The sequence below is a fragment of the Convolutriloba macropyga genome, chromosome 3 (genome assembly GCF_964194025.1).
Source record: "Convolutriloba macropyga chromosome 3, txConMacr16.3, whole genome shotgun sequence".
Lineage (NCBI taxonomy): Eukaryota > Metazoa > Xenacoelomorpha > Acoela > Convolutidae > Convolutriloba > Convolutriloba macropyga.
The window spans coordinates 58,588,403-58,602,859 of record NC_134470.1 but is presented as its reverse complement, the minus strand read 5'-3'; the positions used below and the strand labels follow the sequence as shown (position 1 = coordinate 58,602,859).

Below are 14,457 nucleotides of genomic sequence, written 5' to 3'. Positions count from 1 at the left end.
GGACATATGACCCCATAGCTTTAGTTCATTTATCGTACTGACTTTTAAACAAAACTGACTGATGAAAGAAGCTCTTGTGACTGTTTAGAGTAATTAGCTGAGATTGGTAGCACGTTTGTATTATCACCATACAATATGACGTGAAACTAATTTGAAATCATCAATAGTTATATTGAGCGAACTGTCTTTATATTTTTGCGTACGCATTTACCAAAGTTTGTTCGAAAATGGATCATCGAGTTCCTACCGAACGGTGAACAAATCATCATAATCGAACTCAATTAATAAAAGATTAGAAGTGCAAATTGAGCATATTGTTCCATATAATCAAAATTTTTAACTCACATCATAAAATTTAATGACCTCATTTTTTCTGCTCAAAAATGGCTGACCTTCAATCGATTTTAGAAGTTCCAATAAATTTTTACTCTTTTTGCACTGACAAAGCAATAAACTAAGAAGTTGTTTGCTCTACACAAAAATCATCAACTGAAAATCATTTAGAATAACCATTGAGAATGGCACAAAAAACTTAAAATGAGAAAAATACGGTACATATCGTATTATATTAACTTAATTGTTCCGACCCCTCTCTGAGGGGGAGAATCTATGCACTCAAATGGGTTGTTTTTGTTCAAACAATTTTGGCCGATCGATATAATAATCGAAGAGAGTTGTGAGTCGTATCATTAGAAAGCCCGTCCGGCGTAGAATATGGAATTAAAAAAATTTTTCAATTTTTGCTTTTTATAGGGAGCTAACGAGGTTTAAAATTTTGTGAATATTAGACGTAATTCAGCTGTTTTTATTCACATTCTTGACCAAATTTTCGTCATTTTCGACCAAATTTTCGTCAATATTGTTTAAAAATGTTAAAATTGTCAACTGTAAAGTTATTGATTATATCTCTAAAGATAGAGGAGGGTTGCTTAATTGTTCGATTTGAGTTTTTTGGCTAGCATTTATGCTAAATTTTTCAAAAAATAGACTTTTTTGTTAAAAAATTGGCTTTTGGCCCGCTTGCTTCAAATTTGCTGGAAATAGAAACCTTTAAACGCGGCCATATCAAGTTTAAGCTCAAAAAAGAGCTAGTTGTGCTCCCGCTGGCTTTAGGAGTCTTCTGTAACTATAATTTTGTCAATTTTTTGCAGTCGGTAATTGTACAAAATACTTTATTTAATTTGACAACCTGAAAAATTTTGTATTAAACTGATCTATTTTGCAACCATTTCAACAATTGAGTTTTATGTTAGGAGCTCAGTTTTTTTAAAAAAAAAATCGCTGTGTAAATGTTTTTAATGTAAATTACGGACAAGAATTTCAAAACCAGGGGTTAATTAATGACAGATACTGTTTATAATAAAAGAGACCCAACGAGATTATATTAACGTTTCAGAATTAAGCTCATGGTTCTTATGGCTCTGACCAATTGTTTTCGCGAAAATTTTATGAACTTCTGTCGTTTGGTTTTCATTTTTAAATGATTTTTGTAGTTCAATGACTTACTGTCCTCAATCAAAAATCTAATTAGTTTTAAAAAGTATGAAAGAACCTAGATATTTTTTTCGGTTGTTATATAATGTCTGTTATGACTCTAATTATACATTTTTTGGGCGCGGTTTCAGCAACCACATGCATAAATCAAATTCCTGTGATTTTTAAATTAATGTTGGTAATGATTTTATGTTCAACTAATTGTTCTTTAATTTTGGTACTACGGTTGCTCAATCTTTCTTTTTTTATCATAATTGCATATTTTATGAGTTCATTTCTTTCCTTGTCAATTTATCACATAATTGACAGGTCCAATTAAAGGAAGGCGTTTTAGGGAAAACTCAGAACGTTAGAAAAAGTCGTATCTGGATATGTTAATTATTTTTGTTGAACAGCTATGCTTTTTGGGCTGAGACACAATTATCACGCAAAACTTTGTGTTTTTTTCCTAAGTTTGTCTTTCTTTTCGCTGTTGTACTCCATATACCCAATAACGACAGTTCAAAATTGCCTACCCAAGAGGTTTAATTAAACCTGGTCAAAGATTTCAGTTTATAGCTGTTTGTTCCCATGACTTTCAAATTAAATTAAAAATAAAACAGATTTTTTTCATCTGTCTCATTTTTTGCCTTTAGTTTCGTCACCATGTAATACAAGCTCACTAATTAGAAGTCTCCATTAATGTTTTCTATTCAAACATTTTTTAGCGCTTGTTTTTATGTTGCGACCGAATGCTTTGACCATTTATTTTCATAAAAAATTTAGAGATCTCAGTTCTAGTCAGTTTTTGGGTTTCTTTTTTGTCATGTCCTAGTTGCCCTTTTATAAAATAACCTCATTTATGTCAAGCTGAAAAGAAATTGATTATTAACAATTGTTGCAGGTAATATCTTGTAATTATAGTTCCTTGTACAGTGTCATGTCGTAAAATTGTTTGAAGTTTTATCTTCTTTATGAATTTGTTCTTTTTGTGGGCTCGTGATTAGTCTCTTTATTATTGGCTTCCTGAGGTGTTATGTTGTATCCATCGCTTTGTGCTGTAATCTTAATTCTATTTTGGCTTTGAAAAAAATATTTTTAAAAATAAATTTGGGTTTTTGAGCTAAGTCTTTCTTAAATAGTTTTTCGGTCGATTTGTAGCTCAGTCTCTGTAAACACAGGTAACAACCCGTTTCCATTGAGCTAATAATTATAACGGTTTTAGCATCATTTATTTGTTTCCTAGCTTTGTTACTACTGCTACTACCAGATCTCATAAAATGTTAGATTCTTATATATTTGTATAATTCAAAGGATTTTCTATTTCTTTTTAAATTATAACAAAAGTGGTTGATGCCATTGTCTTTAAAATTTTGCGCAATCAAAACTTGGATAAAGAAATGTCTCAAATGCTTCCAATGTAGCTTTAATGAACATTTTAGTGGCTTCCGTTGATATCTAAAGACATTTTTAACGGTGAAATTAGTTGTTTTAAAAAAAGGAAAAACATTTCTGAAGTTCGCATTTATTTGCTCTCTTTTGTCAACCTGTTAACCGGTCTCATTGGAGACAGGTCCCATATCTTTTCTAATGAAGTATAATGAAATAGTGTTTTTGTTTTTATCTGATGCGATTTTGATTTTGTTACGTTTTTTTGTTAAAGATTTGTTATTAAATTTTATTATAGAGATTATTATAGTTTTGGTCGTTAATAATGTTTGTTACTTGATTTTTATTTTTGTTTTTCTAGTAGTCCAACTATCAACAACTTTCATCGGAACTCTAGCGTGGCAATTTCATATTTCATTGGTTGTTTAGTGAATGATGTGTATGTTTTTGAAAGTTTTCTATCTCTTCATCATTTGGTAACCAATTAGGTGAAGAATGTGGATGAGCGGGGCCGGAACATTATGTGCGTACGCACATTACCGAGCCTCCTTGTTCAAGTTAACTTAATGCAAGTTCATTTTCCTGAATTAATATCAACTTAATTCAATTTCAATATAAGCATCTTGTTTTTGAATAACTTTCTTAAACAGCTGTCTGCGTTTGTGATTAAAGAATGTACAATTTTGGCGGTTAAGACATTCATGTTATCCAGTCTCAGTATATTAAATCATTTTCAACAAATCCACATCTTTTTGCGGGATGATATATATTTCTGTGTGAATAAAATTATCTTGGGATTTATTAAATTTTGTCGATCACTTTCCCGCTTTTATTTTTTTATCATATGTATTAATTTTATTGAAATCTAATTTCTAACTCAAGATTTCTCAGAAAAAGAGCTGTTGTCCCAATAAAAAAATGATTCAGTATCTTTTCAATGAAAGGGTAATTTTTATCAACAGAGGCTGAGAAATGTGTCCCCAGAAAACATCAATTTTGTCAAATATTATTGATTGCAGATATCAGAATATATACTACATACATGAAATTGAAATGTTCTTTAGTAAACCGCCAGATTCTTCGGATTAACGAAACAAAAAAAACTAGGCGTTACAGACTGGGCAGTCAAGACATATTAATATTTTGAAAAATTTTAAAGAGAAAATTAAAATTAATTTTCAAAAGATACCTAAAGTTTTGCTAGTTTCCGTCACTTTTGGCATTTCTTCATTGATTTGATCATCTGTTTCTTAACTTATTGCCGTTTTTTGCTATGAATTTAATTGCTCGTCGTTGCGTTGTTTAATGGAGAGCAATAGTTACAATATATATTTTTAATGCTAAACATTCATAGTTTTTGAATATTTTTTTCTAGAAAATTTTCCTTCTATTTATCTTTTTTTTCATTGATATGCAATTGTAATAACCCAACTTGTGGTATATCAAGCTAACAAAGTTGTTACGTCAGCATAGTATTGGTACAACGGTAGCATGTCTGGTCGCGGTTCTCGAAATATTAGATTCGAGTTGTCTAATTTCGTCAACTTTAGAGAAAATGTGCTGTTGCAAAATTTGAATTTGCAAAACAACAAATTTAGCGTGATAGCCGAGAGGTAAGGTGTGTGGTTCACACACCAATGATTGAGAGTTCAATCCCCTGCCTCCGTGAAGCTGACTGTGTGAGGATGAGCTCTTACTTAACCATAGCTTCAGGTTGACCATAGCCTGACCAATGTTGGCTGCAATGATGGTACCACGTGAAAGTTTCAGACGCAAAAAAGTGCTGCTCATAAAAAAGATCAGTCTGAAATGTGGGGAATAATAAAAAAGGCAGCTGAAAACAGGCTAATGGTAAACCTAATGCTGTTCCGCTGCGATTACGCAGAAACCACAATTATTAATTATTATTATTAAATTGCCAAAACATTTGAAAAAAAATTTAATTTCATATTGTTTTACAACGAAGCTTCTCAAAATAAATATCAACACATAAATCAGCCAGCATGTCCATCAAACTTCATTTTTTAGCCAAGGGAAGGCTTGAAAATTTATGTGCAATAGTAAATTATAAATTTTCCTAGTCTTTTATAAGTATGATTGAAACAAATGCCACAGTGGCCCAAAAAGTGTAGTTAACCCATCAGTTTGCATCACCGGTTTGATTAAAAAAACATCATTTTAGTAAAACGTCATACTATCTTATTGAATTGATCAAGCTCTAATTAAACTTTTATGGAACTTACTATTCTTTTACTTGCGAATGCAAATTAATTAATCAATATAATCTCTGCCGCATTTTTGCATCAAAAGAGGACAAAATATTCAATGATAAATTTGCAGAAGTACCATTTGAACCTTCATATTTTGAGTCATTAATTAAACTTCTGAAAGAATTTGGCCTCGCTGATGCGACAGTCTGCGCCATATAAAGTAAAAAAAAATTACAAAAGTTTTAACCGATCGACCAGATTAAACTCAAATACTTTGATTTCAATTCAACAATGGTTAGTAATATAACATTTCTCTCCCCTCATTAACATCAAAACAGACAAATATGGTCATTTATTTTTTTATAAAAAGAAAAAAAGATTAACGAAGTTTACGTTTTGTCTGCAACCGGTCATATATGTCAACATGGTATCGATTGAACTCCAATCATCAAAACTTTAGAAAACTAATTCGATTGTTTAAAACACAATGAATGAAGATTTAGGTTTGTCTATGTTTTATTTATCTTGAAGCCTCAAAAACGAAACATTTCGTCGAGTAGAAGGCCGCTTGGTCCCTTGTACCGCACCTAAAATGTAAATCAGTACTGCAAATTCCTAATCAGCACTGAATCATGTCATTATTGTCACGTGTCAGATGGGTGGGAAGTAAAATAAGTGAGCAAGAGTAGGGGTGCGTAAGTTGCTCAAAACATGGACTGGACATTTAGGTCGGCAATTAGCTGATATACCCGCGGTTACAGCTTGTGTATTGGATTTAAACATTTAGCACGCTAATTTCGAATTAGCGTTTGCCAAGCGAAAAAAAAACGAAGTACAATAAATTGCTTTTCGAGCATAATTTTTTTTCCAAATGTCCAGCATTAAGTTAAGTTCTGTACAACTCCTTCTTCTACGGGATAAAAGAAACTTATGTCTTCCGAAGCAATAGTAAAAATTTGTCAACATTTTTTTTAGTGTTTTGAAATTTTCAAGAAAAACTTTGTAGCATTCGTCTCGAACAGCGCCGATAATTTATACAACATTTCTGATAAAACCAAACAAAAACTAAACATTATTCAAATTCTAGACAGATTAATTGATATGTTTCTATAAAGCCAGTTAGTGGAGCTTGAGATGAAAGCGCTGATGTTATTTGAATACTTGCGTAAACTTAGCGGTGAAACTTTCACCTCATAATATGCCGTTATTTCAAAATTCACGCACCCGCAGATTTGAACACTTTCACTTCTCTCACTTTTAGAAGGCACATCTGTTTTTATTGCTTCACCTCCGATATTCCTTCGTGACACTTGTTTTGTCATTGACATCGAGATTCAGGCTGCTGTTTTTTGCGAGAATTGTGATCAATAGATTTAATTTTTTACCACTTTTACAGCATTCAGCATTTCACAGCATTGTTTTACTAGATTTTTAAGCGGCAATTTTCTGAAAGATTTGCGGCAAATTTAATGAAAGCATTGCGTTTTTCTGAAATTTTTATTAACTTTTATCAGATTCACTTCAATTTTCATCAGATTGACTTCAAAATGTCCCCGCTTCCCATTTATAGGAAAAAGCAACAATTTACCGAGGTATATCATGTTTGATATTTTGTTCCAACTCCATGGGTTGTCTGTCAATTTGGTCCCATCCTCATTCACCAGAAGGGGACCGTGTTCATACAGCATACCGTCCATGGAGCTAAAAAAACACAAACACAACATTTCTCCAATTGTAAATATGCCAAAATTACTCTGGACACATCCAGGATATCTTGAAAGCTTTTTCAATTAGATACTTCTAAAATAAAAATGTCGACGTTTCGATTGCATCAAGTATATTAAAACAAATGAAATTTATTTCTAACAGGAATTGTCTTGTTCAGTAGGATAAATCGAGGTATCATTCAGCCTTAAATCAACCCAGGTTTAGACCTCGACTTATGAAAAGGTCCAATAACTCTAGTGAAGGGCGTCAATAGTAGCCAAAATAACACAGTCGAGCTCGCGGCTAAAGCCGAGCAAAAGTATTTTTATGGGTCTTGTGAAAGTCCTTTTATAGGCATTTTGTATCAAGCATGGTCTTCTCATAGGTATTTTGGCTCGAGCTGGGTCTTTTCATGGGTTGAGAAATAGCATTTTAATCGTCCAGCCAATAAAAATTCATCGGTTGAGTATGGTCTTTTCATGGGTTGAGCAAAAGTGTTTTCATCAGTTTGAGTTATTGCAAGTTCAGGATTTTTAAAATTTGTTGTGCACGGTATACTCAATATGCAGAAAATTGGGTCGAGGTAAAATCGAAAAGCAGAAATTTGGGTTGATATAAAGTCGAAAAGACAATTAAAGTTGAGTTAAAGTAGCCGCGCAGCAAAGCTACACAGCAGTGCTCGACTTCAGCCAACTTAGAACACTATTGGAAATCTGCCAAGAAACTGCCTTTGCGAAAATTTTGCCACAAGAAATTTTACTATTCTAAAGACAAACTAGTTATCACAGCTGGACCATATTGCCCCTTTTGATGACTGAATGAAACCAGATAGTTTAATCTTGGAGGTCTTCTTCAAATAAGCCATGCTAAAAACGTGGCATTATTCAATTGTATTCTCTTCAAAAATTATGAAATACAGTTTTAAAAAATGACAGATTCGTTAATTCTTCTGAATCAAAGAAGATGAAGGTGAATGCTTGCCGACTACCTTTTCAAAATTAGGGAGAAAAAAACTGTTCGTAAAATTTCATGAAAAGATATTTGCTGGAATCTGGATTTGACAGTAGCTCAACCCAATTTTTGAAATTCATTGTTTCGAGAAGAAAAAAATTAAGCGCAATATTTGAGTCAAGCGACCGTCCAGTTTGGTTAATTTGAGTCCAGCAAAATTTTAGAAGACGTCATTTCGGTTAAGTTGAAGTCTATATGCAATAAAATGTGTCGAGATAAAACCCAGAAGCACAAAATTGACAAAAGAGAAAGTCGAGACGAGAAATAATGTCGATTTAGAGTCTTTTGATTTAAAAAATTTAGTTAAAGCATGGTCTTTACATGGCCATTTTGGGTCAAGCTCGGTCTTTTCAAAAGTCAAGACCTAGGCCTGAAAATTTTCGTTCTGTAAATTTTACATCTGCATTTGGGATATTTAACCTCGTTGATCGTTGTACGAAAACATGAAGAAAAAAATTCACTTACTTATCCCAATGTAATTCAGTACTGAATCACATTCTTGTTCATAGTAATTTTAGTCTATTTTTACCTTGAATTATAAAATGATCAGGCTAGAATACAGTATGATCAGGGTATTTTTCCATAGAAATATTCATTCTCTTATTGTTAGCACGATTTTGGTATTCTCACAATACAAAAACAGAATACAGTCAACTTTTACTATTATTATCGGTTCAGGTTGGGGTTGTTGAACAGTTTGGGGTTGAAGTGCATTCCCGGAGGTTGATGAAGGAGCAAATATGCTTTGAGTCAGTCTAGAGACATTCTGTTCTCTGTAGGTGGCATACCCTGTTCATGTTCCAATTTACACTGGCAAGTCTTGATATCCAATTAAAATTAATTATTTGAAGTATAAAGTTCGTTCAGCTTAACTCCCGCCGTAAAAGTTTTCTTCATCTGCTTGGGTACTTGTAACATTTAACTTTCGTAGCAAGTCATAACCAGTGAGCTAAAGCTTTTGTGGTAATTACATCAAAACTAGCTTATGTATAAAGAGGGTGTTTATTGCTACAGTAATTACCAGTGATAAGCTATAAAGGTATGACATTATGCTGCACTGACCTAATTTCGGCGCAGTAGTAACTTTTCAGACTGTACAGTATAAAGTTACTGGGTGAACTCAATGACTTCATTTTCAGAACAAATCACGCCAAAGTTTTCATTCATAATGTTGAAAATTTTTTCTTCTTGAGAGAGTTTAAATTATTTGCAAACACTACCAGTCGTTTTTGTTTGATACAACAAGTCATCAGGAAATCAAAGACAATCGTTGAAAAGTATTCAAAAATGCGCTCGAAGAACATGATTGTATTACATTTCTAATACATTATGGATATCTATATTTATCCATATCCATTTCTGTGGTATTTTGTGGTCGTATGTTTCTATGCATACCTGCATCCGGGTCCACCATTTAGCCAGAGTACGAGTGGATCGGTGTCTGGGTCATTCTGACTAGTGACGAACCAGTAGTGTAGCTGGATGTTGCCGTCATCTGACCCATTCAAGTAGCCAGAGTACTGGCTGTACGTTAGAGTGCCGTCATAACCAGGAAGTGACGTCACCAGATCCGGCGTATAGGCACTGTATCCTAGATTAGATACATTTCTCATAAGATCTGATTGAAAAAGTAGAAAAAAAATCGTAATTTAACAAATTACATAACACCTTCATGTATTCGTTACTTGACAATTTTCACTAAAAAAGGCCAGAAATAATCGTCTTTGATTGATTGCCCAGGTTGAGGTCCAGACCCAAAATTTCGTCTGATCAGACTTTCCAGACCGAAATAATCTCTGATCAGACTTTCGAGACGGAAATTATCCCTGATCAGACTTTCCAGACCCAAGTTACCTCTGATCAGTCTTTCCAGACACAGAGGGTCTCTGATCAGACTATTCAGACCGAAGGCGTTCTGATCAGACCATCTTCAGGTCATGGTCAGGAGTCAAATGAACAAATCTCTCAATTTTGCTATAATATATTCTTTTCATATAAACTTATGTTTGCAGTATTTAATTCATCTAAGGAAAAACAAATTATAAAAGTTTTGCTAAAGAAAACGAAACCCAGCTGTTAAAAACAAATTTTATTTAGTACACCGTTTTGTGTATTTTTCTGACTGAATGCATGAGTTTAGACAGCTTTCCATATGAAACATCGTCGTCTCCAGTTAATCCAAATTTCCTCTGAAGGGGACCGGCCTTTGCTATTAGCTGGACTCTTTATTTCTGATTAGAGCTATCGGTCTCTGCTCATAACGCTGCTTTATTGAAGCCTCTTGGCAGAGTCAACATCTCTGAGTTAAAAAAAACAATAAAATGAAAAAAAATAAGGCCCTCTAAATAGTCTCTGATCAGATCCAATTGCGTTTGAAAACTTTTTCAAAAACTTTTTCCGATTGCGCTCGAACTGTTTGAGATCAGACTCAAGTGCGCTCAAATGTGCTGCCGATCAGACCCAATTAAGCTTGAACCAATTATGATTAGACTCAAGTGTGCTCAAATACGCCTATGATCAGACTTTTCAGACTAAATTGACCTCTGACTGTAGTGCGCTCGAACTTCTGTCCAGACCTTGTAGTTTCGGTCTGGGAACACACGGGTGTGCGCTCGACTGGGTGTGATCATAAAGCGACTCGGGTCTGCACCTTAGCCTGTGTGATTGGTGTTTTTAAGGAAAAACTGACGGCTTTTTTACCGGTCGGATAATAGTGAAACCTCTATTAAACGTAGAAAATGACAGACTTCAAACTCAAGTTTTACAGATTGACTATTTTCGTTATAATAAATGAATGTCTGTTATGTCAAAAAAAGCATTTGGAAGCCGAAATAGCCTTTTTCTGATTTGATTTTATTCTCGAGCTTTTGATGAGTAATGCCAGAAAAAAGTGACAATCCAGCTATATCAGCTTCCATTTTACTATTATTTTATCGGGTCTTTTCTACAGGGATCCTAATCGTATTTCATTGGTTTTTCCCCTTAATTATTAAAAAAAAAACAATTTATCCATAATTAAATATTAAACCCCAACTTACCCAGTGCTACCAGGAAAGACAGAACAATAACCCTCTGCATTGTAAATCTACCAAATTGCAAAATGATGCTCAAAATTGTCTCCAAATAGTTCGCCCACTTTTATCTCAGCTTTTGTTTGTATAATTATGCAAATGCTCAAATTTACTCGAAGTGACACAACATTGACATTAACAGGACAAATCTCAGTTAAGATGTCTTAATTCAGTTGAAGATAACTAAACATGGTCTTTATAACAGAGCAATTCAAGTTTGAAAGTTCGCGATGCTAAATAAATTGCTTGTGAGTTCAATTGTGGGGCTGTCATTCAAGAAAAATTTGAGTAATTTTTGGCCGGGAAAATGTTTTCGAACATTGCGAACTTCCAGAAACTCCTACACTATTTACGGAGTAAATAAAAGAAAGTAATCGAGAAAACAAAACTTGCTAGCTGGTTCAAGTGTAAAAGAAACAAACCTCGCATAAAGTCAAAGGTAGGAAGCTGGATCTTTAATTGGCGACCAAGTAAAGGTAGAATTTTTCAGAAATTATTGTTCAATGAGTTGCTAAATAACATCACACGGTTGTTCTCGACACCGAGAGTTTATCAAATTCCAAGGATGAGCCTGATTGTTGAACAGCTTTGAGATGGAGAAATCAACCGTGTGGTAATGTTTCTAATCTACTCTTGTTGCGATCAAAACCGTTGCCATAGCTTAATGCCTTAGCTTAATGCCACAATTCAAAGGATCAAATTTATTCATAGATAATTTATAACGATATCTTATGCAACAGTTGTTTTCAAAACCACGGTTGATTTAAAAAAAACATTATAGATGCAGTGTCACAACAATCTGCCCAATGTGGCTTAGAAAATCCAATACCCGACAATATACATTACAGCTCAATTCAGTAGACGAAATTTTTAGTATCATCATAAGTAAGCGAGCTAATTTCTATATTTGCAACTCAATTCTCACACGGCATGGCGTGGTGTCCTGCGAGACTTCATATGAAAGTAGCGCAAGCGAGTATGAGATCAAAACAACTAGGGTAGGTGTTGCAATTGTGATGTAAAATGTAAAATGTAAAATGTAAAATGCTTGATATACCCGGAGGTTGGTGGCAGAGCAAATCAGAGTTGAATCAGTCGAGAGACATTCTGTTTTTTAGGCTGGTCAGAACTCTGATCATGTCACAATTTACACTGGTCAACCTTGATTTTTGGGTAAAATTTACTGCTTGAAAGAAATATGTTCAGCTTAACTCACTCCAACAAAGTTTGCTTAATCTACGATTCGAATGTAACATTTAATTGGCGTAGCAAAACGTAACCTTTAAGCCAAATGGGTTTTCTGATAACTGCTTTAAAGTTAGCTTATGTAAAAATAGTGTGTATACTACTATATTATTTGCCAGATATAAGCTACAAAAGTAGCACTTTATTCTGCTCAGATTTTATTTTGGGATATGAGTATTTTTAAGCTACAAAAGTTGCACTTTATTCTGCTCAGATTTTATTTTGGGATATGAGTACTTTTCAGACTATACAGACTATAACTATAGTCTGGGCGTACTCTATGACTTCAATATAACCATAATGAAGAAAAACTGCATATAGAGAAACTTAAAATATTCTGGAGATGCATTGTTTTCGAACATAATTACAAATTTACTCTTGTAATGTGCTGGTTTAGCGCTGAAATGATCTGAGACTCAAGTACGGGTAGTAAATTGCTTCGTATTAATGAAAATAATAATTTAGAGGACAAAATTTTGTTTATAATGCTTAATAGGGTGTTGTACTTTGTCATACAGGCTATTCTGAGGGTGGATAAACGAAACTTTCTGTTCCGACCCCGCTTCAACCTAATAATGACATTTTATCTGAAACATATATTTTTGTATGAGAGAAAGCCTATTCAGAGCAGTTTTTTCAATTTCTCTTGCGTTAGGTTTTTGGATACCTGTTCCTGTATTAGTGGTCAGAAAAAAACAGCGCCGATGATACGGTATTTGCAATAAAATATGACGAAAAAAAGATAATTGTTAAAACTTTATTGGAAGCGTAATTTCACATTTTATTAAACTTGTTACTGTAGTACAAAAATACTTAAATACAAAATATGTTATGAGGATGTCTATCGGTTCTTTTAATTGATCGTTAATACGAATAGACAACTTAAAGCTCTGTGGTACTTCTAAACGCAGCCTTAGATAATAATAACGTGAAATGCACGCAATGATTTATAATTTTTTCATTAGCTTGGTTTTCTTTTTGATAGAAGTACTTTTTGAATTGGCTTTTCTTTATTTGAATATATATTACTGCAACAATCAATTTTTAGGAAAAGAAAAATGAAAAAGTTGCAGTGGTGTCAGGAAATTTGTTCTTAATTAAAATCATTTTCTGATCAGACTATTTTAAGCGCACTTGAGTCTGATCAGGAGTGATCTCGTGCGCGCTTGATTTTGATCAGAGGCGATTGCGAGCGCCCTTGAATGTGTATATTACTAGAAAGTAGTTAGTTTAGAAAGTAGTTAGAAAGTAGTTAGCGAGAGAAAGTAGTTAGTTTAGTGGGACTAAACTTTAAAAGAATTGTAATTGCAAGACCAGTTGGGGCACTGTGAGCATTTTTCGTTTATATCATTTTGGGAAAGTGAATCACGGATATTGGTAATATTATTTTAACTACTGTTATAGATTGTGTTGAATATGTCTTTTCCATTGACGTGCACGTAATTATCTTTCCTTTGTTATCCATATAACTTGAATTGAAATTACGAGCCCCATTGTGAATTAACTTATTTCAAAGCAATCTAAGTTACAACAGCATACAAGAGTGGAAGAGGGGAAATAGCAGAGCAACAAAGTAACGCTTGCTTCACCATTTCAAAACCTTTTGTTTATTTTATTTGATCGATCTTCTGGGCGACAGAGTCCCCTCAATGTTGAGCCTAGCAGAAATTCAGAAGACGACAGTGGCGCTCCTGGGTGGGCTTCGTTTCTTTGCTACTTTTTGCTGTAGACTTTTTTCTGATAATTTGGAGATTCTGCGATATTTTTCGTTGGCGAAATTGCTGAGAGCACATCGAAAATTGAGTTACTTTTGCGGTTTGGGTTATCAATAGTTTGATTATGTTTGGTTATCATTTGGTGAAGCGTTTTCTTTCACCAAGCTACGAATTTTGGGAAGATTGGCGTGAACATTACTTGAGCACTGCCATGAAGCTGGGATGGACAGAAGAGATAATGAAGTGGTTGCCTACAAAATTGTGTGGGTGGGCCTTGAAAGCAGTAAGTGATTTTCCAAGAGATTATTGGCGGTCGACTCTAGAGAAGCAAGCAAGGACACTGACAGAGACGCTGTATCATATTGACATAGGATTGTCTGACAATCCACTTTTTTATGAGCGAAGCTACAATTTCTTTATTAGAGGGAAAGCGGGAGATGGGACGGAACTCAGAGAACCCAGTGATACTGCAGATCAGAGAACGCGACAGCAAAGTTCTCAAAGGCAGGCGATTGATACAAGAAGTAGCGCTGGCGTTTCTTTAATTGATCAATTTCGGCAACCAGGTGAAGTTCTGAAGGGTTTAACATTGGGTCCAGCTGTGGTGTATCAAGAAAAGGAGCTTTCGGTAAAGAT

General features: G+C 34.0%; 1 protein-coding gene across 1 annotated transcript in view; it reads right to left on the bottom strand.

Annotated features, from left to right (window-relative positions):
• Positions 1–10,974, bottom strand: part of LOC142336318 (lysosomal protective protein-like) — a 30,976-nt gene extending 20,002 nt beyond the window's left edge. Inside the window, exons 1-3 of the mRNA XM_075385062.1 lie at positions 10,829–10,974; positions 9,186–9,381; positions 6,661–6,773 (exon numbers count right to left, since the gene is read on the bottom strand). Coding sequence (XP_075241177.1) covers positions 6,661–6,773; positions 9,186–9,381; positions 10,829–10,868 — 349 coding nt within the window. The 5' untranslated portion in view covers positions 10,869–10,974. The remainder of the gene's footprint in view (positions 1–6,660; positions 6,774–9,185; positions 9,382–10,828) is intronic.
• Between the last annotated feature and the right edge of the window lie 3,483 nt (positions 10,975–14,457).